The sequence below is a fragment of the Melospiza georgiana genome, chromosome 13 (genome assembly GCF_028018845.1).
Source record: "Melospiza georgiana isolate bMelGeo1 chromosome 13, bMelGeo1.pri, whole genome shotgun sequence".
NCBI classification, from domain to species: Eukaryota; Metazoa; Chordata; class Aves; order Passeriformes; family Passerellidae; genus Melospiza; species Melospiza georgiana.
Window position 1 is genome coordinate 19,377,047 of NC_080442.1, and position 27,838 is coordinate 19,404,884.

General features: G+C 44.1%; 1 protein-coding gene across 1 annotated transcript in view; it reads left to right on the forward strand.

Annotated features, from left to right (window-relative positions):
* Nucleotides 1-27,838, forward strand: part of IQCH (IQ motif containing H) — a 50,907-nt gene that overhangs the window by 20,865 nt on the left and 2,204 nt on the right. The window contains exons 12-18 of the mRNA XM_058033408.1: nt 2,219-2,491; nt 5,251-5,442; nt 16,426-16,546; nt 17,496-17,782; nt 23,077-23,244; nt 25,810-25,935; nt 26,470-26,531. Of these exons, the coding sequence (XP_057889391.1) occupies nt 2,219-2,491; nt 5,251-5,442; nt 16,426-16,546; nt 17,496-17,782; nt 23,077-23,244; nt 25,810-25,935; nt 26,470-26,531 (1,229 nt within the window). The remainder of the gene's footprint in view (nt 1-2,218; nt 2,492-5,250; nt 5,443-16,425; nt 16,547-17,495; nt 17,783-23,076; nt 23,245-25,809; nt 25,936-26,469; nt 26,532-27,838) is intronic.

Genomic DNA, 27,838 nt, shown 5'->3' on the forward strand with positions numbered 1-27,838 from the left:
GTTACTTCTAATTATAAATTAATGCCAAAATCTGTCAGGACAATGGGCAACACCAGATTTTAGGTGAAGCAGGTTGAGGTGACCATGGCTCTTGGGTGCCATGCATCTGTTAATGTGCAAAACACACCTTGTTTTCATTTAACATGTGTTCTTTACCATATAATAATTAATATTTTTAATGAATACATTCTCTGTGTGGAGAGGAACCTGCTCTGAACTGCTCCTGGTCATCCCTTGGCTTCAGTGCCAATTTGGGCTGTGTAAGGGTTTGAGCTTTATAAGTTACTATAAAGCAGCTTTCTCCTGGGTTATTGAATAAAAAGCTTTTTTTGCACCTAATGGATCGAAATTTATTCCCAGTCAATGAAATTGTGGCTTGAAGGCCACTTCAGAGGGCTCCTTTTAGCAATTCCAGAGGCACAGATCAGCCCTGCACTGGAAAATGTGTGGAAAAGGCAGAGCTGGCCCTGATCCTGCACTTGAGGTGTGCCCAGCTGAAGGCAGCTTTGCTGTCCTGGTGATCCCGATGCCAAGGGCAGATCTGGGATCTTGGGCAGCTGAAAACAAAACAGAAATCAACAGCTTTGAGAGCCAAGAACTTTGGTTAATCCCATATCCCCTGTTCCTGCTGGAATCCCTCAGTTCTGCTTTACCCTGCTCTCCCTCCCACTTCCATATACCCTGGCATCTCTAGCCCTCCCAAAAAGCAGGAATGAAGCAGCTTTTACAGCCTGACCTCCTTAATTAGCTGTAAAATCCATTATTGAGGGGCACAAAGCAGATCTCCTCCCCACAGCCCCACTGGCCCCAGGCTGGGAATGGATCCTGTTCCTGCAGGCAGAGCTCTGGGCTGGGCCAGGCCCTGCTGGGACCAGGGCTCAGCAAAGGGAATCCATCCATGGAGCAGGGCTTGCAAGGGCTTGGCTTTAAAACTGATCCAAGCAAAAGGGCTCCAGGTGATTTGTTTGCTGTTCTTTTCATCTGAAACTTCATCTGAAAATTCTCTTTTTCTGCTGGAGCTTTGGGGATTGTCTCATCCCTGCTGTCCTTGCAGGGTGCTCAACTCCTTCACAGAGAGATCTGGGCACTTTTGGAGCTGTGTTTGGTGTGAGGAAGCACCAAGGAGATTCCTTGTGTTCTTTTCCAGCACCATCCTCCCTATCCAAATCAGGATTTCTACTTCAGTCCCTGGCAATGAACATCCAGGACTTGGGAGGAAAATATTCTGTGTCCTTCAGTGCTGGAAATCCCTGGCAAATCCAGGATTTACATTATCCTGAAAATTCCTGAGGCCTAAATGAGATGAAATCTCAATAGGAAGATGATTTTCTCCTTGTTGGGATTATGATTTGTTCACGACAATTTATTGCAGTGGATTTCTCTATACGTGTCTCCTCCTCAGTATATTTTTGGGAATATAATTGGAATATATGCATGGGATATATGTTGTTTAAAACATTTCTGAGGTTTCACCTGCCATGACTGATATTCTTAATTAAATTCAGTTTGTAGGGTATGTCATGAGCTGCTTGTTCAGCAATAGATTTTTTTTTTTGGGGGAAGAAATGAAAAATTCCTTCAAAAAAGTTGGTACCTTTGTGTTTTAAGCAAAAAAAAACCCTACTACAAAACTGCTCCCCTCTCCTTAAGTGCTCCTTTAGATCAGCAATCAGAGCTCCTGTGAAATGGAAATGTGCATCCCCAGTAATTTAATGTAAGCACTGAAAGCTTTTGTAAATCAAAGTGTTTTATTCTTAGAGAATCACTTCAAATACCCTGAACTGTATGTGAAATACATTCCCTGCTATAGGGAGGGGGGGATTCTTCATTTTTTTATTGATTTTGAGGAGCTCTGGAGTTAAACCATGCCAGGAGTGTTGCTGAGATGAATCACTATTATCCAAAGGCCAGCAGCCTCTGTGCCTGACAGAAGGATAATTCCACACGGATCAAATAAATACAGATGTGTAGTAATTAGTTCTATTCCCAACGAGGCCATTTCCAACCCACTAAAGATGTGCACGATTATGGAGCCTCACCCCAACAGCTTTTATCAATTTAAACTGCTAAGCTACAGGATAGGTCATAACCCAGCCTGCTATTAATAATGTATTTATTGTGGGCAACATTTGGAATTAGGGGGAGGAGAAAAAAAAAACAACAAAAAACCCCCACTTTTCATAAGAGTAAATGAAGAATAAATGCTCTCTTTTTGCAGGAGCAGCACATGTGCCTGGCCACGGTGCTCAAGTACAGCCCCAGGACGCTGCAGAGGCTCCAGGGTCTGCTCCAGGGCAGGGATGCCTACATGGTTGGGGGTGTTCCCCACCTGGATGAGCTGGCTGTGGCTGACCAGCTCCAGGTGCCACTTCTGGGCTCAGAGCCAGCAGTGGCTCAGCTCTGCAGCACCAAGTCTGGCAGCAGGAGGATCTTTGCCAGTGCAGGAGTGCCAACCCCTCCTGGAGAGGGGGACATCCACAGCAGGGAGCAGGTGAGCGTTTGGGGCATCCCAAGAACTCCACTGATGAAACCCTCATCAAGTTTTATATTGCAAATATTTAACCTGCAGTGCCTAGGCTGGGATTTGGTTTTTAGCAAACTTTGTGGCACGTTTAGGGGCTTTGCTTGAAGCCAACCCAACCTCTTGATTGGGATTGGATTTTTAGCAAACTTTGTGGCACATTTAGGGATTTTGCTATTTATTTTTCTTTTCTAACTGAACTTTGACAGTCATAGCAGTTTTTTTCTGGATGCTGGGTTATTTTTCAATAGTAACTCCCAACTATTTTCCCATTAGTAACTCCCAAACCCTCATGGGTTTGATCGAGTCTTGGGTGAGGTTGGGTCCTTTCTTGGCTCAATTAAATGCAGTTTGTGCCCAAGGCAGGAAGGAACACAATTACCCTGGGGCTCTTCATGGGCTTGAGCATATAAAAGTGTTTGGTCCAATATTTGAGACAGCTTGTGCTGGTGAAGTCATGGAATTAATCCATTTTACCAGTGACTGAAGATGCACATTTTCCAAAAATCCTTGTTCTAAGGGGAAGAAATCTCCCTTCAATGAGCCTGTTCCCACTGAGCATCTTTGCAGTTTTACTTTGCAGCCTATCATTGCTAAATTCATCTCTCTTGTTGGCATGACCAGTAGGAAAATAACAAAACCCTATTGAACTGAAATTACGAGGCACAAGAGGTTTCTGTACTTCCATTTTACATGTTTATTTTGCAGCCAGTCCCACAGTATTTTATTCTCTAAGCTGATTTTGCAATTTACAATGATATGTTTACATATTTATTTTAAAAAAACTCAACATTTTTATGGTGGTATTACTTCTCATCCAGGAAAATAATCATTGCTAAGGTTTTTTGTAGGTGCTCCTGCTTCTTCAAGAGGCTTTTCACATTGCTTTAGTTTTTATTAATCACCTTTAGCACTGAACAGCCTAAGCTACACAAATCCATTGCTACTTCTCCAGTAGATGAAATAAATGTATGATCAATGACCTGCAAAACAGCTGTTTGATTTATTTGATTCACGTAAATTATTTAACAATACTTCTGGTTCATCCTACAGGGTTATGGAATTTCTCCTTCTGTTGTTTGCTTGTATGAAATATTGACATTTTAGGTTAAATAATCAAAGTGAGGTGACACCATGGTAAAGCACAATTCAATTTTCACTTAAAGATAGCACATAATTCTTTGTGATTGGTGCAGTCCTTACAGGATTATTGATCCTTTTCATTACTGTAGGGGGAGCCCTCAAGAAAAACACATTTATGTGATTCTCAAAAGCCACAAATGGAACACATGTAATTGTATTTTAGGTCAATCTTTAAAAAAAAAGAAACAAAAATCCCTCAAATTACTCCGTAAAACGTAGAAGACTCCAGCCAATGCAACAAGATCTGAGAATACTTTCAGCAGGTTCAAAGTCATTTGCAGTTTCTAAGAAGCTAATTGCATCCTGCACCAGCTGGGCAAAAGGCATTTGGAAGCCATTTAAATCTGTGTACATACACAAATAAATAATTAGCATTTTTATAAAGCCTGCCTGGTACCTCCTCCGTGCATTTATAACCATGGGCTGCCCTCTCCAGCAGCAGCCTTTCCCAGCTGTTGGGGCTGGTGCTACCCTGGCACATTTCTGCAAATATCATCGTCCATCCCACGTTGTTCCCTGTCACAAACATTCATGGAGCACTCACGGTGATCCAAAACATCAGACAAAACCAAAAAAACAACACCTGGGCAGCAAATTCCTCTGTGCAGAAAACAGGGATGTCCTCAAAGGCAGCTTTCAATCCACATCCAAACAGCTGTAACAACACAAACGCCTCTGAGAAAAGGAACCCATATTGTTGGACTATGCCCTTTCCTGACCCAGAGGTGTTTTAAAAACTTTTATTCCATTTTCAGACAATACAGATGTTATAATTCATGCCATTGCAGTCAGAAGCCAACTAATTCCTAATTACATTCAAGTGTTTCTTGGTCTATCAGCTTTGGCCACACCATGCTGTAAATGCCTTAAAGCCAGTCATCTAAAATTACCCCTCGTGGGTCCTACCTACAATGCATCTTTCATAGTTCTGTTTCTCTAAAATATCTAGTTTTATTTGTAAGGCCATCCTTTGAAATTGTTTCTAGTCCCATTTCTCTCTCAGCAATGTCTGTCCTGTTCCAGGGCATTTCTAAATCAGCATTTCTTAGCTCAAGCTTTGCATGTGGATGCACACTATGGGTCTTCTGTTAAGCTTTGAGAATTTCCTACAAATCCATTTCCCACATTTCCCCCTCTCTCTTAGACAGAAAAAACTTCTTTGATGGTTTTGTTCATCGATTGCTGTGCACAATGAAGTACACAGGGCGTTATCACTGACGTTGTCACTATAATAATGAATGTATAGAAACTTATTTAAATAAATAATTACACTATAAGTAATATATAATGTCTAAAATATAGTATATATTCTCTAATATATAATATTTTATATATAAATATATAATAATGTATATAATCTTAATAATCAATGTATAGAAACTTAAAGCTCCTTTAGCCAAGGTGCAAAACTCTGTCTTTCAAATAAGTCATCTAAGTCATCACACTATGTGAGCCTTCTGTCAGGCTTTGAGAATTGTCTACAAATCCATTTCCCACACGTATTTAGGAAAATAAGCATTAATAAATGTCCCAAATCAATGTTTGGGAGGTGGAGGTGTGAAGGGTTTTGTGTCCCTGCCCTGCAGCTGCTCCGTGCCCTCAGCCAGCTGGTCCTGGACAACCTGGAGGTGCAGCGCTGGCTCTTCAAGGTGGATGATGAGCGTGCAGGAGATGGCACTGCCTTCTGTGATGTCATTTCTCACCTGGAATGCCAGCCCTGGATCCAGAGGGAGCAGCAGGAACACGGCCCCGGGGTGTGGAGCAAGAGCCAGGCTCGTGTGAGTAACAAAACTGTGTTGTCTTGGCCCTTTATGTCCCCTGAGGTCCCTGCTCGCTGCAAATCTCCTCCCTGAGCCTTCATTGGAAGGTAAATGTTGGTATCACAGCCCAGCCTGGCTTCACAAAGCAGCAGTAATTCAAATAAAACAGGGAAACATTCCAAAATAATATTCCAAAATATGAAGGAATGCCTGGCAGCCAACTGTGGAAGGATTTGTAACACTTCCTATGCAATAAAAGGCAGGGTTTATACATTTTTTATACATATAAAGTTTTATATATTTTTGTGAAGACATATAAAGGAAGGTTTATAGGCAGCACAGCCTAATCTCCATTGGAATTCTTTCCATAGAAATTTGGAATTATTGAAACAAAGATTAATTGGGATTGGGATTAAAATAGCTGAACGCCACTAATTTGAAATCGTACAAACTGATTGGTTTTTCAGCTGGTTTTCTATGGGTTATTTTTTCTGGATGATTTGCCTCATTAATAACTTTTAAACCTGTATGAGACAACACTTGTAGGTTTTGGTGATCATTAAGCTGCTGTAAGTTTTATTACCAGGGATGTTCAGGTAAGGAGAGCCATCTGTAAAAATCTAACTAAGGGAAACATTAGAGCATGAACTCAGGCACTCCTGGATTCCTAAGAATCCCCAGGATTGAGAGGCTGGAAGATGATACATTTTAACTGCAGAAAAATCCATATGAAACCACACTTCATTATTCTGGCATTCCAAGAACTATTTGTAGTTTAAATATTCATTGGTATTTAAATGTCTTAATTTCAATAAGCATTTGATATTTCTGTGTATCTTGCCAAATTCATTCCTAATGTAATGGTTTTAAAGCCAGAAGGAATGTATCCAGAAAAATTGTTTAATTTACATAAACTACTCATTATAGCTCCTCTGATTTTTTTAAATTCAATCAAAATGGGTTTGAAATTTGGGGCTGATTGAATTATATTGTATATTAAAGTTTCAAATTGGGCTGATTACAGTTCTGCTGCGTTTGACAGATACAGAATAATTTCACATTATAAAACAGTTCCTGATAGAAAGCTGAAGGGATAATTCCTCTGATCTGCAAGTCAGGCAGGATGAAGCAGACCCTGAATTTCCAGCCCAGTGGGACACAAAGCTCAGGATGTGTCCAGGGCCTGCCCCCAGACCTGAGCCAGGACACAACCAGGAGCCAGCACTGCAGTTCTGTCCCTGATAGCAGTGGCATTCCCTGTTCCTGTGCCTTTCTCATTCTGTTCCTAAGGGCTTCTGCAGAAAGGCCACAGTGAGCCCAGACTTCCTTTTCACTGCCTCGAGCTTGGGTACAACCAGTGAGAAACCCCTAAATGCAAACACACGTTGGAAGTTGGGAAACAAACATGGAATAATGAATTTGATGTCATTTCCCAAAGTCAGCAGACAATTCCAGGCCAGTGCTGACGTGGCCTTTGCCAAAGTGTTGCCCAGAGAAGCTCTGGGTCCCTGATCCCTGGAAATGTCCCAGGCTGGGCTGGACAGGGCTTGGAGCAGCCTGGGATGGTGGGAGGTGATGGGATGGGATCGATGCCTTGGGCTGAGCTGGAGCAGAGGCTGGGCAGAGTTCCAGAACAAAGCAGGGATTTATTGACAGCATCTCCTCCATGGATCCACCTTGGGCAGCACCAGAGCCCAGCCAGGGCTGCACCCGAGATGAACCAAAATGGCCCCAAAATGCACGGCCGGGCACGGGCTCTGTCCCTGGGATCAGCTCTGCTCCATTTGCACCTTGCAGTTCATTGTCCCATTCCAGCTTTAGCCCCTGCAGTCCCACCCTGCTTGTTTTTCTTTCTCCAGCCCACGGGGTTTGTGCTCCTGGGCTGAGATTTGGGTCATTTGTGCTTGGTGCCCAGCTGGAGCAGGAATTGTTTTGTGTCCCTGCTCTGTGCACAGAGCTCACCATCCCCTCATGTGAAGCCCACACCCACCCAAAAAGCAGCACAGAACCTGAAAAATATAAAAGCTGAAAACTGAGGCATCAGGATGATCCTGAAAATCCCTCCCAATCCAACCTCTCTGATTCCAAAGTGTGGAACTTGCTGCTGTTCTGAGCACCTTGAACGTTTCTCCAATTTCCCTGCCTTCCACGTTTACCCTCTTTTGAAACAAGGACTCACAGCCTCCCCAGCCTCAGCACAGGAGAGCAGGGGATTAAAACACTCCTTTGTCAGGGAACACCATTGTAATGATCCACATTTAAACATCAAAGCAGGAGTTTGTGCTTTCATGTCCTGGTGCAGTGCAGGGACCTGGTTCCTTTGATAATGAAGACGTCGTGTCACTGCCACACACAAACGGATGCTGGCAGGTTATTAAAAAATTCAGCTTCTTGATGAAAGACTATCCTGCAGGCTAGCAGCACAGTGAAAAGCCTCTCCATTCTGGTGGAATTATTAGAAATGAGAACATGACTGTAAGCACTAAATTATGGTAATACTTACAAATAGCATCATTTGCATAGCAGTTTAAGACACGCCACCCAGATTCTCCTCAGTGGCGTGGAGTAGGCAACAGATTAAAAATAATGGACTTGGTGAGTTTGAACTGTGTAAAAAACTATTCCAGCTAAAAATGAGCCTGATTTTAGATTCCTCAATGCAAATACAGCATTGGGGCAGCCCCAAATGCACGACAGGATTATGCATGGGTTTCACCTTGTTAACTTAATGCAGCCTCTGAGTTATCTGAACAATTAATCTGCAGCTGCAGGAAAGGTTGAATTCATAAACTGCAAAATGTCTCCAAGTCCATCAGCCCCTTATGCACTGCTTAAGTCTGTCAGCAGAGGAATTTCATCCTGAGGCCCAGGCTCCAATGGTTCAATATCCAGAGAACTGCTGAACTTTTGGCACTCGTGGGGTTGGTTCTGGAGACATCTTCCAATGTGGAAAAGAACATCAGGGTCTGGCCCTGGTTGTGTACAAAAAAAACCCAAAAAACAGTTAATCTAATAAGGAGACTCAGTATCCTGTAGGGTGAATGATGATTGTAGGGAACAAATAAATTCATTTTTAACATCTGCAGGTTTTCTGTGCTAGTTCAAGCTGCAGTCACCCCATGCATAGCACAAAAAGTGGTTTTGCTGCTGTAAGAAAAAGTGAATCATTTTTTGGAATATCTGGATTAAGATATCCATAATCCTTATTAATAGATGGTTTAGCTGGGTACCTCATTCCTGCTCCAAGTCAGCAGCTCAGATTCTGGAAAATCTCACCCAAACTTTTATGGACCCTTGCTGGGAGACTAAATTCATGAAAAATTCTCATTATTGCTGACACAATCTCTGGTTTAGAGGGATTCTGATTTCTTGGAGGCTGGGAGAGTATCCAAGTAATGGATAAACTCACTCTGTCTTCATATTTTCCTTCTTCTTAGGAACTCAAACTCCCAAGACTCTTCCCTTTTAGGGCAAAGAGAACATCACCTTCTTGTTGGCCTTGCCTTTTTTCTTCTTTTAATAACTCCCTTTATATAAATAACACAGGACTGCAGGATCCCATCCTCTTGTATAAATGTGGAATTGTAGTAAATCACTAGATTAAATTACTACTGAAATTAATTTTATAATTATCTTTTATTGCCCTGTGACTTAATTAACCACCAGGATCAACAACATGATGTGAGTTTATCTAGCAGCAAGTCTGAAAAGAACAAAGATCAGGCTGGAGACAAAGGGATAAAGAAGAGCTGAAAATCCAGGGATAGAACAAGACACAGAAAAACAAGCAACAAATACTCTCTGAACAAGCCCTTAAAACTGGTAGCTACACAGCCATTTCAAAACTCTCCATCAAATATCTGTCAAATATCATCAAATAGGGAAAAAAAAGGATTTAATGCACATGGGCAGCCCCTGCTAGAAAAATGTTCGAGTTTTACTCCTCCAGTTGAGTCAGAGGATTTTGTCTCTGTTTTTTTTCCTTGCAGGCAGTTAATTAATTAATGCAGTTTATTTATTACAATGAGGAAATCAGAACCTTTTCAAAAGGACAATTCTGGACAATTTTTGGTCTGAATCACCTAAAACAAGATTTGAATGCTGCTTGCAGGATTTTGCAATGATTGCTGTTGGGAAATGGGAATACAAAATGCAGGATGCTCCTTTAAATGAACCATTTTTTGGTCAGCTTTTAAAAGTCCTGCAGGAAGTAATAGATTAATTTTGGGATTAGCTGGCAGTTAGGAATAGAGGGGAGCAGATTGTGTCCTGCTTGGATGAATTCCATGCACTGAGATTTCCACATCTTATTTCTTTGCTGAGTTCAGGAACTCAGAGGAGGATGTGTGTGCAAACAAATCAGGATAAAACCAATCCATCAAAAACGTAATTTCAGAAACCTGCCAGTGCCAGCACACTCCTTCCTGACCCCCTTTGAACACAGCAGAGCTTCCTAACACTGCTTTTTTCCTGAGTTTTTGTTGATTGATCTGAGTGTAACACCTAGAGCCCACGGAGGGGGTTCTCAAGGAAGGAGCCAGCTGTGCACGTGCAATTGCAGGTGTGGAATTCTTCCAGCCTCAAGAGGGCCAGAAACCCTGACAGATCCCCAGAAAATGCATTTCCAGCATTTTAGCATTTCTTCTAACTGATATCATGTTTAACAGGGAAAGAAAAGGAGCCCAAAGACTTCAGGAAGAGCTCAGTGATGGAAAGGAGCAGTGCTGGAGGTTTTTTAGTGAGAGCAGAGCAATTATTCCAAATAATTGAAATATTCGTTGCACCTGCAGACAACCCTCAGTTTATTGAGATTATCTGCACGTGATGAGCAAATCTGAGGTGAAATGAAGCAGATTTGTGTCTCTGGGCTTGGTGAAACCCAGAATATCATCCCTGAACCACAAGCAGGGGCTCTGCAAGCTGTTGGGCTGTGTGTCCTATTGATTTAATATGCTCCTAATCAGTACATAAAGCTATAGGCCTGCAGTGTTAATTTTTCATATGCTTACAAAGTACCCTTTGATTTTCTGTCACGCGTTAATTACAGCGTTTTGCCATTAAATAGGAAGCTTTGTGTAAACTAATTACTAGGTAATCATTGTCTACCGCCAGCGTGCTGTTCCTACCTTTTATTTTATTCGAGAAATGCACAGATCTCAGTCTGGAACCACTATACCTTCCAGCCATTAGCTCTCACTAATTCATAGCATTATTGTGCTAAGATTGTAGGAGTTGTAATTGTTGTGGTATCAGTGCTGTTAATTACCGGAGTAAACAGTTGAAATGGTGCCAAGGTCTATTGTACAAGGCAGAGGAAAAGGAGGTTTAAATGTTACTTCCACCATCTGGGGACTGGAGGAGAGGCAAATGCTAGAAAACAGCAGTGAGGCAATATCAGAACTTCAGCTCCAGGGTTTGAGGCCATATGGATCCAGAATATTTTGAATCAATTGAATTTAAGTGCCAGTTTGTAGCAATAACAGTGGGGAAGGAGAGGATAAAGCAGGAGCACTAAAGAAATCTGAAATGCCTTAATGTTGGTGCAGCCAATAAAATGCCTGCTTGGATTATTTTAAAAATGTTTGTTTTGCTAAAATCCAAAAAGTAACGCATAGGCAACTCTGGGAATAAAGGGAGTTTAAGTGTGTGTTGTTTGTGAAAAACAATGCAGGTTTTGTCTGACAATTCCTGTAGCATTACAGCAATTTCCATAAAATTCCTGAGAAGTGACTGTGGATTTTCCATATAAGGTTTTTTTCCTTTCTGAAACCACATTTTTGGAATTCATTAGAATATTTTGTTTAGAGATACAAACCAGAAAGGAGAGCAAGTCACAGAAGTGTAGCAATTTTATAGAGATGGAAAAAAAGGAAAGTCAATTAATTGCAAAAATAATTTTCTTCTGAGGACATCAGAATTGTTTGTGCATTTGCAGAAATCTCACTAAAATACAGAAAATGCACTTGCAGAAATCTCTCTAAAATACAGGAAAATGCCTTCAAACACTCCTGGTCTCATTTTATGTGAGAATCAACATCCCAATGTCCTGAACTCACAAATGCTGCCTTTAAAATAAATACAGGATTATTGTTTTGAAGAGAGATTTTTGAAGATCGTGACAATTATGTTTTCTTTGCTCTGAAGGAAGATGTGGGGAACCTTGCACATGCAGGATGCACCTTGCAAAAGACACAATTTGGAATGTTTATTTAGATTAGAAAGCAAACTAACTAATAAAATTATCCTGATCCTAAATTCACATTCAGTGGATAAACAAGCAGAATTATTTGAGGAGTTCACAGCACTTTGAAGATCCTTTTCCTGGCTGATTTTTGCAGCACAGATTTGATCTTTGATTTCCCTGCATAGATTGTTTTCCGAGCAGGGATCTGGCAGCAAATTGCCGCTGCCACTTTCGGAGTGTTTGCAGGAAATAGGAAGGATCTCTCTTCCTAAACAATCCTGGTTTATTTATTTTTTATTGGTCTGTTAGCAGATGTTGAAGTAGTTCGGGGCACAATGTAAACATGTGCTTTTCAATGGATGCTAAATAGGAAAGTGCACAATGAAAGGAGCGCTTGGGAGGGGGTTTGGAGTGGGGCAGAGGGGGTTTTGTGGGGTTTTTGTGTGTCTGTGGTTGAATTTAGAATTAAAAGAAGTGCTTGATCTTTCAGTGCCCAGACCCTGAGCGCGCAGAGCCGTGGCCCCATGTGGTGTGAGAAAAGGAGCAGCACTTGAAGGGCTGGGGCTTTGAAAAGGAGCTCAGCTCCTTGTTGTGGCAGCCTGGAAGGGGCTGTGCTGTCTGTGGGGCTCATTGAGGCATGGCAGATGTGCCCCAGCCCCACAAACCCTCGAGTGGGAGCAGCGCCGGCCCGGCGGGCAGCGAGGATGCGCCCAGGCAAGTGCAGGATTGTGGGCTCTGTGTTCTGCACCCCCTCCATGGCAGGCAGCTGAAATGGGCCATTAGCTATCAGGGAAAATTGTCTTTGCTCCTTTCAGCAGATGGAGCAAATATTTTACAAAGCAATTTTACATAGGAAAAGCATTTGTGTGAGGCGGTAATGACGGCTGTTTGCCATGATGGGACCCGAGCTCAGAACATGCTTTCCCAGCTCTGGGGAAGGCAGAATTGGCACTTTTTTAATTTTAAAATTTGCAGTTAACACTGAAAAGCCCGGGCTTTAAATCAGGTTGCACGCTTTAAGAAGATAGAGGGTGTTCAGTGTGCTGCTTCCAAAGCCATTCCCAGTTTTAGAGATCTCTCCATTTATTCTGTTCGCTGTGGTACTTTGTGCTTCTGGCCGGGGTGGACCTGTCTGAATAAGAAAAAAGTGCCCAATCAGTTTAATTTGCAAAACAGGAAATAATGGCAGTTACTTGGACATTTGGGCAGCAGGCGCTGGCTCCTTCCATGGTTGCTGGTGTCACTGAGAACATCAGGGCTGGACCAGCTCCCACCCAGGCTGGAGTGAGTTATCCCAGCTCCACTGCTCACAAGAGAAAGGATGTGCTTATAAATGGCAGGAATTGTCATTGTGCCATCCAAGTGGCATAAACGGCCACAGCTCCACTGACTGCAGCAGAGTCGTGGCACTTTGTATTGCTCAGGAGCTCTCTGCTGATTTTATTCCTCTCTGACCCACTCAGCTTTCCTTTAAAGGAATTTGGAGTTCCTTTCTTCACTGTGTTTGCTTGCAAGGTCTAAATGATCCTTTCCATCTGGTTTTTAGCTAAAAACCCCTGTATCTTATGCATCCTGCTCTGCAGCCTCTTGCTTTCCCCAGATCTTTCTTCCTGTTTCTATTTCTTCTTCCTATTTATTTATTTATTTTTCTTCTCAACCAGCTTTTCAGCTTTTCTTTCTTTTTCTTTCTGTCTCCAGCAGATTTCCTACTACAGCCTCCAACATCTGCCATGCTTGGTCCTAATTTTGTGTTGCAACTGCCAAAGAAAACCTTTCAAAATTCATCTTGCAGAAGGGTGAGAAATTATTTCTCATTTAGTGGGAAAAAGCTGTAATTTTTTTTTTGTGCTTCTTCATTGTTATAAAAAGGTGCTAAACCAATTGGGAGAGATGTAAAGATTTCTACATGATGTAAACAATATTTGAGCTGCTCATTTTTAGTGCTTCTGAGAAACATCAGCTGCAAGGTTTGAACAAATGCTCCCTGTTTCTGTTGAGCCTGTGGTCCTGGATTGTTTGGGGCCACATCAAGAGAGAAAACATTGGTAGGCTCTGCTGGAGATACTGTCCAATTTAAATGAAATTAGCCAGCTGAGCACTGATCCTTTTAAAAGGTTTGACTTCATGAGTGAATGTTGGATGCGGGCTTGAATTTGCCTACTAAAACTCCCTATAATCCGGATTATTGCCTTTTTAGAGCTTACAGTTGCAAAAACCCCTCCAACCAGGATTCCAGGAGCTGATCCCTAAAGGGTGAGTCCCTTCTGTGGGCACCCTGAGTGCCCAGGCTTTGTTCTGAGAGCCCACCTGGGCTTGGGGCTCGAGGGAGGTTTGGCAGATTTTCTTGAATTGATTATTTGTTTAAAATCCTGCTTTGTTTCTGTCAGACAGGTTTGGTGCTCACATCCTTCACACTCCCCAGAGCTGTGGCTGCTCCTGGATCCCTGGAGGTGTCCAAGGCCAGGCTGGAACCTGGGATAGTGGCAGGATGGAATGGGATGGGATTTAAGTTCCCTCCCAACCCAAACCACTCCAGGATTCCATGATTTATTATCCTAAAGCACCATCCCTAGATGTGCAAGAGAAAATTTCCTTGAAGTTGTGCCTGATTTTGCAGCCAGGTTAGGGAGGTTTCTTCCACAGCCAGGTGTGATCCTCCAGCTCTGTGTGAAAGGAGAAGCAGCTCAGAACTGTGGCACTGGAAAATCTGTGTCCCACTTTAATTGTTCCTTACACAAACCTGGGCACAGCACTCCCAAATGCCTCCACATCCAGCAGACATTTCTGTTTTGGTTTTTTTCCACCTGTGATTTATCAAAATCTTTCAGGCAGCCGCGGTACACCTCTTGCTTTGTTTGTTTTTATATTTCTGTTTAAATTGCTCCATACCCTGAGTCAGCAGGTCTCAGGGATGAGGAGGGAATGACAGAGGTGTTGCTGGGTGCACTGCCAGCTGGGAGCTGATTTGTGGGGCAGCAATTCCAGGCCATCCATCAAGGCTCACATCCTCCCTCCAAAGATGAGAGGATTTTCATGAGCCACCTCAGCCCGTGCCTTGTTGGCTCAGCAGTAATTCAGCACAAACACAAACCTACACAAGGCCAATGGGTGTTTGCTCACTGCTCTGCTCTTTCAGTCAGTTCAGCCATCCAAACCCAAAATTCCTCCTTCAGATCCTCAGGAAATGAGCAGGGTAAAAACCTGAAGCTGGGTAAATTCTGAGTTTAGATCTCATGCTTTATGTGCTCCTTTGTTTTTGCCATGAGGTTGTGCTGCTCAATGTATTGATCTACTGACTAAAACCACTTTTAACCCCTTTCTTTGTGATATTTTTTAAGTCAAGAACATATTTTCCTCTTTATTATATGATAGGGGTCCACATATCCCAGATCAGCATCACCATGTGAGCACCCATATTTTTAAGGTATTTTTCCCCTCAGTTGTCCCCCTTCCATGGCTGGGCAGCTGAGGAGGCCCAGGTGGAAAATCCCTTTCCCAGGTGGAAAATCCCTTTCCTGCAGTCTCAGGGTGGCTGCAGCCAGCAGCAGGGTTTATCCAGCTCTCCTGCACGCAGAGTTCATCCCATATTCCCCAGTTGTCCAGAGGAGCTGTTGGTGCCCCTGGATCCCTGGAAATGTCCAAGGCTGGATGGGTTTGGACAGCCTGGGACAGGGGAAGGTGTCCCTGCCTTGGCAGGGGTGGAAAAGGGTGGGATTTCAGTTCCCTTCCCCCCAAACCATCCAGTGATTCCAATCATTGCTCCATCCTCCTCGTGCTGGTAGGCAAATCCCAGTGAAGTCATTTGGAATTTGCATTTTTGGTTACTTTCCATCATGTGCTCCATGACAAAGCCCATCTCTGCAAACTCACTGCTCCGGAAAAACAGCTTTCATTTTTTATTTGCTATTCTTAGCTGTCAGCCACAAGGATTCCTCATGTTCCTCCAGAGGCTGGCATGGGGTGATGGTGGCTGAGGACATGGCAGGGCCAGAGCAGGGCTGGTCACTGCTGCAGCTGAGCAGAGGGGATGGAAATGGGGGAAGGAGCCCCCGGGGAGCAGGGGAGGCTCATGAAGCAGCAAGGAAAGGAGCCTGAAGCAATCCAGTCAGGGTCCTTGCACTTTATATGCTCCTGTTCTTCTGGGGCTTTGGGGAGCACTAAAAGCAGAGCAGTTACTTGCTGTATTTAATGGGGCTGGGCTGTGTGTGTGATAATAAAGAATTTGAAACTAGGAAAAAAGCTGCTTTAGCTGTGGAGTGACTAATCAAATCCCAGCAAAGACACGGGCACTTGGGAATTTGTTACAGATATTTTGCAGATTTAAAAGGATATCTCCTGCTTTAGAAATGCTTTTGCTTGATTATTCCTTTTTCTCTTTTTTTTTTTTTCTGTCAAAAGGGTATTTGGGTTGCTAGAAGAGCTTAAACATAGAACCAGCAAAACTATTGCTGGCATATGTGACTATTTCAATATGCTGCTTCAAAATACAAGCAATGTACAAGTTATTGACTGCTGCTATTGATCCCAAAGCAGTTACCAAGTACTTGGCATTTTCAGATGCCAAATCCAATTATTGATATAAATTATAATGCGAGAGATGCTGTGCTGAGGGGGGGATTGGCTTTCAGAGAAGGACAGTTTGCAGGAGGAGGGAAGAGGAGCAAGCAGAAAAATTAAAAAAGGCTTCCTGACTGTGGGTAAACAGTAACCACATTTTTTTTTTTTGCCTGTTGGAGGCCTGGTTTTTAATCACCCCACAAGCAGTTTTCATTTCTGTAGTAAAATTGCTTGTGGTTCTATTTAATTTGTTTCTGCAGGAGCTAGCTTTGGTGAAGATCTCCCAGGAGCTGCCGGGCCTTTTAGCACAGCACGTACAGCCAGTCAATGAGAAACGATTCCCTACATGGGAAAAATTCCTCCAAACATTTCTTACTCAAGGTAAATAAGACTGCAAAGTCGCTGGGAAGTGTTAGAAGGAGTAATTATGCCATATTGTCTGCCATATTCTTGTTAGTCTTGGGCCCATTTAAATATTTATCTCCTTTTATTTCTCCATTATGCTTCAAATGTTCATTTACCAATGAATTATGGGCCACTGTTCTATCATTCACTTGTCCTATCCAAGCTTTTAGTCCATATTTATCCTGGATTCTGAATCCATAAGCACCAACTCCTTAATCCTTGGGTCCTGCACCAAAGGCTGTCACATCTGGGGAAAGGTTTTGGGGAATTCCAGCATGTGAGGTAAATGTGAGAATATTTAATATATAGATTTCTTTATGGAAGAGGCAAGGATGAATCAAAGCCTTGAAGGTATTTTTATTTTTAAATAATGCCACTTAACACATCTAGTACCAATTTTATTACATAGCTGTTAATCCAAATAAATGGGGTTATGGCATTATATGCAAGGAAAAGGCAAATCCAGAGTGCCAGGCAGTTACCTTGGTGATTTTCGTGTGGAAAACCAAGCTGGAAATTGTTATTCCATGCCAAATTCCTCTTGTGGGTGAATGCCACAGGCAGACTCTTAGCTAAGACCATTACATGGATGGGAGTCTCCAAGATGAGCTCCCAGCAGGAGCTGCCATCCCCCAGATCCCAACATTGCATTTCCCAGCTGTTCTGGGCTGGTGCTGAGCTGGATTCTCTCCTGCCACCGCAGGGATTGTTTTCCAGTCAGTGTGGGACTGATCCCCTTTGGAAGTGGGAATGAAAATCACAAATTCAACTCCTTGTTCTTCCGTGAGACCCGCCATTCTGGCTCTGCTGCTCCCCTTGCTCCGATTGATTTGCTGTTTCTCCTGGAGCTGGAGGCTCCATCCTGTGCCCTCTGAAGGGCAGCACTGGTGGGTTTGATCCCACGGGAATTCCTGTCCCGTTCCAGGGGGGGTGATCGAAGCCTTTCCCTGCTCGGGCAGCGTCGCCAACCTGACGGTGGATCTGCTGATCGAGCCCACGGGGGAGCTGACTCTGCTGGCGTCTGGGGAGCAGCTCCACGCCGAGGGGCCCCTCAGATCCTCTGGCACCACCATCCCACAGCGTTCCGTGGATCCCGGCCTTCTCCAGGCTCTCTGCCTGAAGGTTGGGGAGGCCTGCAAAGCCAAAGGAGTGCTGGGCTACTTCTCCGTGGACTTCGTGGCTTTCACCCATCCCCAAACGGGGCGGCAGCAGGTGAGTGGGGCAGGTTTGGGACCTCACCCTGTCTCCCTGAGGCTGAGAAACCCCAACTTTCCCATGGAACTCCAAAAAATGTCAGGAAAAAGCTTTGCCCTTTGGAACAAACTGTTTCCAAACTCTGGGGCATGCGAGCTGAGGGAAGCGCGGGGGTATTCTATCAGCACCTGAGGCATCTCCTTGTTTTTCACTCTCCTGACATTGTTTTCTTCCGGGATCTTCGCTGAGGACCTCACCTCACTGTTTAGGATGTGTTTGACTGTAAAAGGGAGCATCCCTGGATTTTAAGGCTGTGGGGAACTGGGGAGCTTTGAGGTTTTTGGGAGCTGACAGCACTGTAAGGGTGGCTGTGGTGAACAAGAGAATCAGAATAATCATGGAATCATGGAATGGTTTGGGTAGGAAGGAACCTTAAAAATAATCTCATTCCATCCCCTCATTTTAACACCTTTCACTGTCCCAGGTTTCTCCAAGCCCCATCCAGCCTGGCCTTGGGCACTTCCAGGGGTCCAGGGGCAGCCCCAGCTTCCCTGGGCACCTGTGCCAGGGCCTGCCCTCACAGTAATCTGTGAGCTCTGCAGTTCAGATCCCGCCTATATTTGACTCCCAAAATGGATGTGCAAGGCACTGCAGTCAGAACTCTGGGTGAGCCATACTGGGCAAGTTCCATGGGAAGTTCTTTAAAAAGAGGAAGGGATGACATCCTCACCCATGGAAATCCATGGGAGTTCTGCCAATTGCTCCAGTCAAGCCAGGAGGTCACTGAAATGCAGGATTGCTTCCTGGATTATTGAGGTTGTGACATTTCCTGGCGCAAACAAGGACACATTAAATCATTTAGTGATTATTGTGGCTTCTTAGAATCCCTGTCTGTTCCCTCTTGGTTTTCTTCCCTGTTCCCAGCTGATTTTTACCTTAACATTTCCTATGTTTATCAGCATGTACCACAACCTTAACATTATTTAAGCACAGGTTTTTAAATTTAACTGGATGTGGAGGCAATTAATGAGGCCATCTGTCTTGTGAGAGAGAGATCACACAAAGGCTTGTGTTCCTGAAAGCACCATTTTTTTGGCAAACAAGAAATCCTGTCAGACCCTTGGAACATTTGCTCACTCCTTTCACAAGGGTCCCCTTGAATGCAGTAGGTGGGAGGCTCAGATGTAGCTCCTGGAAGTACAGGATACTCAGGAATTCTTTCCAAGTGTGTTTTACAGAAAATAAAATATTGATTTTTGGAGCACTAGGAGAAAAGGATGGATAAGGAACAATGTGTGTTGTCTCAGTGGGGAGACAGAGCCTTGGCTGCCACGAGATCCAAGGGGCAGGGAAAGCTGGGACTCCACACAATTCCCTGTTTGCCTCAGGAATTTGTTTCCATCTCAGTTTCAGTTTGTGCCTTGATCCTGAGGGAAGGGAGATGGAGATGCTGTTTTCAGTGTCATGGGGAAGAAGTGGAGGTGCATCATTTGGAGTGAATCCCTTCTGATTCCCACTTTATTTTCCACAATGATCATTTCAAGCCAAACCTTGGTCCCTGGGAGTGGAATCCTGCCCAGAGCTGTCAGATCCCAGCTGGGAGCTGCACCCAAATAAATCCACTGCATTGACTGGGAATATTTAACACATCCACTTCCTTACATAATAATTTGGAGAAGCAGGATCCTAAGCCACCTTTTCCATAGGTCTGGTGGCTTTTACACAGCTCCAGCCTTTCCTAACAGTGAGGGAATAATAAATTGGATAAAGTGCTGAGGCTGGACAATTCCAGCAATTTTCTCCAGACAAAAAACAACACATTTTTATGTGCTATCTTCCAACAAGAGCCACAGTGCTGCCACCAACCATCACCCAGCAGGACAGGGGAGTGGCAGAGCCCTAAAATTGGAGTTTTTGGGCGAGCCCAGCCCATGCCAGCAGCTGCCACGAGATGGCAGCCGGAGGAGAGCCTGCAGCACCGCCCCAATCCATCCTCCCGCAGGTTGGGAAGTCACAAAAGCCACTCTCTGCATTAATATTTTACTAATTGACATTTTCACAGTATCACTCAAGCACTTCTTTAAAACTAGCACGGGTGCTCTTCACAATAACGCAGCCGTCGATAGCAGAGCAGATAAAACAGCTAAACCAGAGAGAGCCGAGCTGTAATTTAGGAACTCTTTAAGAATTTATGTTTCCTTCCCTTCTCAAGTTTACATTCTAACGCTGAAGCGTTTTTATGGAAGCTGTAAAGAATTCCAGCATAATTGTGGCTTTATTCACTGGAGCTGTCTTCAGCACAAAGCGCCGGCTCTGGGGCTGTGTGTGCCCAAGGAGAATCCCCTGGAAGCAAATGTTCCCTGGGATAAACAGCCAGCAAGTCTTGCAGGATGTATTTCTAACTCCTTTTGTTTCCATTGGTGGGAATCTGGAGAGTCCTAATCTGTTCTGTGCTTAGCTTGACCTAAAACCAGTCTTAAATCTATCTAAAATCTTAATTACTGCCTTTGGACTTTGAAAATCAAGTATCAGTTCTAGGCTGTTCTGTTCCACTTTAATTTCTGAACATAAATTCTGAAAATCCCCACACTTCAGATGAGAACTCCATGTGTTCTGCTAATTTTCCATGCAATCCTGTCAGGATCTGACTCCCCCAATCATAAATGTGTACAATTACATCCCTGCCCTTATTGTGTATGCTCAGAAAATGGGGATGGGGTCATTAATAGATGTTTGTTAATCTATAGGATTGTATCATTCTTTACTTAAACTTCACCTTTGCACAGGTCATCTCTAAGAGTTCCTGATTTACTGGAGGAGATTATTTATGTGGCCAGACCCCTTGTCCAGGCCCCGCGTTCTCCCATTTCTGTAGCAGCACAAAGGGGATTTAAAGGACATTTTTGTGTTTCCATGGCAAAAGGGAATCCCCTGCTAGGATAAAGCTGGAAAATCTTGTGCCATCTGATGCTTCTTCCTCTCTCCCCCACGCCAGGGATGTTCTGGGACACATCCAGGGCAGGAGGGGACATGGCCACAGCCAAAGTGTTCTCAGAGAGCCCTGAGCCAGGCAATCAGTCCTTGGGGGTGATCCCAGCTGGCACCAAGGAGTGACCATTTGGCTGCTCTGAGTTCCAGCAGGGGTGGTTCAGCCCCGGGCTCAGGGATGGAAGGAGGTGGACAGGTGGCTTCCAGCCATGTTTGCCTTCCTCCTATTCCTCCTCCTCCTCCTCCTTCTCCTCCCCACACCTTAGATTGGAAAATGAAAATATTACAATGACTTTACCTGAGGAGAATGTGAAGCTTAAGGGGGGTTTGGAGCTCTCCTTTGTTACAGCAGGGGAGGGGATGGACATTTCCTTCATCCCCCTGTGGATCCAAACTCTTCATTTTACAGGCAGCAGCAGGAATGGGGCTGAGATGATGAAATCACACACAAAAACGACTTAATCCCCTCTGGATGCAAACAGCAACTCCTTAAACCAGTATTTGGTCAATCTCATAATTTCCAGCACAGAGGTTGCCCTGCTGGAAGCTTTTTCTGTTCTTCCTTGCTCTCCCAGCCCTTTCCTTGGGAGCCATTCCCTGGAGCAGGGGCTCCAGAGCAGCTCCTGGGCACTGGGGCCAGCCTGGCGGGCTGGGGCTTTGTTTAGGTGCTGTGAAATGCATCACACGAGTAAGTACTGGGTTTTGTCTCCATCTGAAATGAAAACAATGTCATTTGCTCCTGTTTGAGTTGTAGGCACTGACCAGGTAGGATCTGCCCCAGCCTGGTGGGGTTTGTGTGGGTCCCTGGGAGGGGGGAATGGATTCATCCACTGCTGATGGCTGCTTTGTGAATGTCTGTTAATGTTTTATCTGCTGTTAAATCCTCGGCCCATTCCCTGCATTTTGCTCTGGGACTCACTTCAGTCACAGGGATGTTTTGGCTGTACCTTTTTCTACCCTTTACCTTTTTCATGGTGCCTCTTTAGTCCAGCTGCCTCCTGCAGCTCTGTTTGTGTTCAGTAAAGCTTCAGGTGTGGATTTTGAGATCAGGTGTAATATCAGAGTCTGGGATAAGAGCAAAAACTTCACCTGGAGCCAGTGAACAGCCCTCAGATATCTGAGATTTTCACTCCCTGGTTCCCTCATTCAGCTTTGTCACTTCTTTCTGAGGGCAAAATTTTAATTGAAAGGGCAAAACCCAGCTCAGACAAGATCTAGGACATATTGACAGAGATTTGTTGATAATATTTATCAAAATTAATGGAACACTCCCACAATGTGAATACTTTATAATTATTATTTGGCTCATTGAAAAAGTTGGCACACACTGGGAAAGGAGAAATGGACAGCAAAGTTCCTCCTGTCTCACAGAAGTGATGATAAACAATAAATTATTGAAGAAAATTAAGTATTATAATTGGGGAACATTCCCCTATTACTAAGTAAAGCCAGCCATTAGCATCCAATTTGCATTTTAGACCGTGCAGCAGGAAATATTTAAGTTGACAAATAGGATATTTAATACAGCAACAGATACTTGGCAGTTAGACATTAACAACTGTTACTGGGGTGATTTATTCCCCATTATCCAAAGGGCATTACTCTGTGCATATGATTCTGAAATTAACTCCACTTTTCCAAGAGGCCTTGGCTGCCTGACCCCTTAATATCCTTATAATGAGTCCATTTACCATTCCAGGGCTGTGGCGAGTTGTTCACTGGGAGATTTGTTTTAAGGGGTCCTCTGTAGGGCAGCTCTTGGTGTGTGGGAACATCTCTCACTGGCAGAGTAGGCACAGGGATTTTTAAAGTGGGAAAAACTCCTGGGAAAAGCAAGCTCTGGTTATTGGGGTGGAGAGCCTTGCAGAAGGAATCCATAGTGCTTCCCTCAGCCTCCCTGGAGGATTAGTTCTGAAGCTACAGAAGAGTTCTGGCTGTTCCTGTTTGGAAGTGGTTTGTGGAATCCCAGAATCCCAGAATGGTTTGGGTGGGAAAGGACCCTAAAGCCCCTCCAGTGCCACCCCTGCCACGGCAGGGACATTTCCACTGTCCCAGGCTGCTCCAAGCCCTGTCCAGCCTGGCCTGGGACATTCCAGGGATGCAGGGGCAGCCCCAGCTGCTCTGGGCACCTGTGCCAGGGCCTGCCCGCCCTCACAGCCAGGAATTCCTTCCTCACATCTCCATCACTGCCAACCCTGCCCCAGCACCGGAATGCCAACACACAGGACAAAACCAGGCAGAGATGTTCCTTCACAAATGCTGAATTTTGCTCTTCTTGTTGTTCTTTTTAATTTATTTGAATGCCCCTCTTTGTTTTTGATTAGGTGTGGGCAACAGACCTTGACCTTGGCTACAGTGACCAGCTGGCCCTGAGTCAGCTCCTGGTGTACCTGACAGATGGAGATGTGGATTGTGGCTCCAGCATCCTGCAAGCACCTCTGGGAGCAAAGGAGAGCCAAAGCCAAGGGGTCCAGCACGAGGGGACAAAACCTGTAAGCAGTGATGTGCTCCTGAATACAACCATTCACGGAACTCCCAGTTCATGTTCTGTTCCAGAGGAGCTGAATCTGCTCCCTTCAGGTTTTAAACTGCTGCTCTTGGAGTTTACCAGGTTAATGAAGCCATGGGCTAACAGCACAGTAGGAATTAAAGGGGAACAATCCCATCCCAAGGCCAGGCTGGACAGGGCTTGGAGCACTCTGGGATGCCCCAGGTGTCCCTGCCCATGGCAGGGGTGGAATGGGATCAGCCTCAAGGTCCCTTCCCTACACAAATATTCTGGGGCTCTATAAAATAGGAAGAAAAGTCTTTAGAAAAGCCAGCATAAGGAAGTGTCTGTCTGTGTACATACACATATGGACAGACAACAAAAGCTGTTTGCCATATTTTGACAGAAGATTCACAGCTCCCTTTTTTCCATCCGTAGAGGAGGGGATGTATCACCATTCCAAAAATGTCATGGAGCTGTAATTTAGAGGTTAACGAGCTCTTGATCCATTGTTCTCGTCAAGCAACCACTTTTAGTTGGAGAGAAGTAAATTAGATCTGATTAGTCCCAGTAGTCCAAGTTTTAGAAATGAAAAGTAATCAAGTAGCAACTTTTTTTTTAATTAAAATTCTGTCAGAATTAACATAAATTGTTGTTATTTTATGCTTTATTTTTAATTCTTTCTGTATTTCTGAGATTTTTATCTCCTGAAGAGTTAACTACAAGACTCCAGTCTCCCAGGAAAAGAGAAAAAGAAACAAACCAAGAGACAAATGTTTTTACTGCACATGATCTGTAATGAATGATTAAGTAAAACACTTTGTGTAAAATTATGATGTTAATAATGATTCTGTCCCTTTTAATTTATTAGATATTCTCCATGCTGGTAGGGCTGATTTTGATAAAACGGAGCAGCCCCGCAGTTTGTGCAGGGATTTTATTTTTAGAACTCCTTCTTTGAAAGAACAAATTTCCTAGATACTGCTGCTCCTGTAATTATGTACAAAACCAATCACTCATTATAGTTAGGATACATTATCTTCTAGACAGATGAGGCTAAATAAGCAACACATTAATAATTCATCCTGCAGTTCATTATGCATGTGTATGCATGCTTTGTAGCTGAAATAAGCACCTCATCAACCTGATGCCAACCCTTAAACAATAGTTCTGTGTTATTGCAGCCACATTCAAGTTTACGCTTGTTAAACTGCTGCTTGGATTATTTTATCAAGCATTCATTTATTTGTGGTCCCCTACTGCAGAGAAACAGATTTTGGAAGCTCCTTTTTTAAGTTAATGACTTGAGCAATGGGTGTTATTAATTCTCAGAATATTATAAACATGATTAATTTTCAGGCAGAGATGTATGAGATCAGGATTTCAGCTATGTCAATTTAAATGAGTCAATGTCAAAACAAATATCATTTTAGGGGAAATACTGTAAATTACAGGCTTTGATGTGCAGTGTCCCTCCTCCCAGGGACATTAAAAATAGCACCAGGAGAGCCCTGGTTTGGAACAGAGCTCCTCAGAGCAACATCTCCGTTCTTCTGGCACTGGTGGGAGTTTAAACTTGATGCAGCACAAACCTTAATCCAAGGGGGAGAGAGGGCAAGGTCAGGTGGGAATAAATATTGGGAATAAATTCCTCCCTGTCAGGGTGGGCAGGCCCTGGCACAGGAGCCCAGAGCAGCTGGGGCTGCCCCTGGATCCCTGGAATGTCCAAGGCCAGGCTGGATCCAGTGCTCTCACAGAGCTCAGTGACCACTGAAGCTATGAAAACACCAAAATGTGCTTCATGGAGCAATTCTGTGGATGTGATCTGTCAAACAGGGGTTTGTGGAAATGTCTGTGTCCAGCAGAGCCTGTGAGGAACAGGAATTCCTCCAAATGGAGCCTTACTCCATGCTGAGTTCACTGGCAAAAAGCCATTTATGGAATCACAGGATCCAGCATGGTTTTGGGGTTGGAAGGGAACTTTAAGCTCATCCCATCCTACCCCTGCCATGGCAGGGACACCTTCCACTGTCCCAGGGTGCTCCAAACCCATCCAGCCTGGCCTGGGACATCCCAGGGATCCAGGGGCAGCCCCAGCTGCTCTGGGAATTCCATTCCAGGGAACACTTAGTTCCCAATATCCCACCTAACCCCACCCAATCAGTCTGAATCCATTTCTTGTCCTGTCCCTCCATCCCTTGTGAACAGTCAGTCAATAATTCAGCATTTTAGCTGTTGGGTTCTGATATAAATGGTGTGACAATGAGGAATCCTGGGTGCAAAGCCAGTAATTCAGCATTTGGCTGTTGGGCTCTGATATAAATGGTGTGACAATGAGGAATCCCGGGTGCAAAGGCAGTAATTCAGCATTTGGCTGTTGGGCTCTGATATAAATGGTGAAAATGAGGAATCCTGGGTGCAAAGGCAGTAATTCAGCATTTGGTTGTTGGGCTCTGATATAAATGGTGAAAATGAGGAATCCTGGGTGCAAAGGCAGCAATTCAGCCCCCAGCTGCTGGGCTGTGCCCCGAGCTGGCGTGACAGTGAGCAATGCTGGTGTTCTCTGCAGCCTGCCCCCAGCAGCCCCCGGTGTGCCGTGGCCAGCAGCCAGCTGAGGCACTGCAGCCTCTCAGGGATCTCCTACAGCCTCCTCCTGCACACCTGCAAAGCCCACGGCATTGGATTTGACCCCCAGGTAAGAGCAGGAAACATGAGACAAATGTGATGTTCCTCCTGCAGAATTTTTGTTTGTGAAGTCTTTTATGGTAAAACCACTTCTAGCAATGTAAGTCATAAATCATGGAATTGTTAGGCTTGAAAAAGGCTTCTAACATCATCCAGCCCTCAACCCATCACCCCCATGTTCACCACTAAGCCATGTCCCCAAGTGCTACATACACCTATTTTTCTTTCAATTTAAGTGTGTATAAGACTTTTAGGGGTTAACTTGCTTCTTGATAAAAATAACTGTGTAAGGAGATAATTTTTAAGACACTTTTGACCATCCCTTACTGCTTTGAAACCCAAATATTTGCTGTGAAATAGACTGCTGTATTTATTGTAGTCTCTACAATAAGTTAAAACAATAATCTATTTAAACTGAGCAAGAATTCCTTACACACAATCCCAAACCAGCCCTCCTTAGTTTGGGTGTGTACTTACTGTGACACATTTATCACAATTCCCACTGTTTGGGGAATAAATAAAGCAATTTTGTCTTCATTTACAGGAAAAACAGGGAACAGTTTTTGTGTTGTATGAAGACCAGAAGCGACACAGCCTGGGAATGATGTAAGTGTGGAGTGTCCCTAACCCAGGGTGACAAACAGCTGGGGACACCCTGGATGTGCAGAGAGTGACAAAGGCTAGTGACAAGGGCCCTGACCTATCCCAGGACTGGCCTTTGGGGCAGTTTTAGGGTGCATTTCAGCATTTCAGCAATAAAGAAAGGCCAGGGCTGTGCTGAGCCGGGGCTGGTGGCACTGCAGGCTCAGGAGCTGCTGGAATTGGCTTCAGGAGAGCTGCATTCCCTTCAGGAGCAATCCCTGCCGTGGATCAGCACAGCCTTGCTCTTACAGGCAACATTATTAAAGGCCTGACTTCCAGGAGGCAAAGGAGGGTGAAGTTTAATGCCTTTTTACATTGTTCTTGCCCAAGTCTCCTGCCCAAATGGGCTGTAATGAGGGAGGAGCTGCAGCGTTGTGCTCTCAGCCTGTTCTGTATTCCTTTGGTGCTGCAGCTATTTCATTAATGACCTGGATAACAAAACAGCTTCTTCAAGTGCTGGATGTGCCTGCAAGTGTTCTGGAGGGCAGGAACAGAATTCAAAATGATCTCCACAAATTGAAGGAACAATATGAGAAATAGAATTAGGTTTGGCTGGAACCAGGTGAAAGAAATTACATTTAGAGAGAAGTAATGAATATGAGGAACAAGGAGGTTTTGGGAGCAGGATCTGTGAATTAAACAATATCTTTTTCCTGTGCAAAAAGATAAACAGTGAATCCTGGGAGATGCTGGAAGAAATCCTGCTGTTCTGTGAGAGGGAGGCAATGAAAATGTTTAGAGTTCTGGAGAGCATGAGTGACATGGAAGGACTAAAAAGGAGAGGGAGGGCAGAAATGGGATCTGCTGACGATTTCCCAGCACAGAAAAAGCCTCTGCAGGAAGGAAAAATCTGAATTTTTGGTAGAAGAAAGAAGAAATAAACTCAACTTGCAACAAAGAAAATTCCTGTTGTCTGCCGTCACATTTTCAATGCAACTTCATAGCCTTAATTGGGAGCTATTTTCAAGGTTGTAGGCGATCTGTGGTCGATTCCAGTGCATGAGGTACATTATTCCTCAGTGAAATTCCCTGTCCCGTAAGGTGTGGGGAGTCTGTGTGGACCTGGGAAACCAGAGCCTCAAAAGCCACAGCAATCCAAGGAATGCTGATCCTGCTGAAATGTCTTGCCCAAATTTTAGGCTGAAGTTTTTCCCAAGTGATGTGGGTGTTCCAAGTGTTCTGCTGCCTCAGTCCTTCCTCAGCAGTCACCTTTTACTTGGAGTAGCTGAAACCTCTCTGCTTACTTCTGCTAAGTTGATTAATAAAAATTA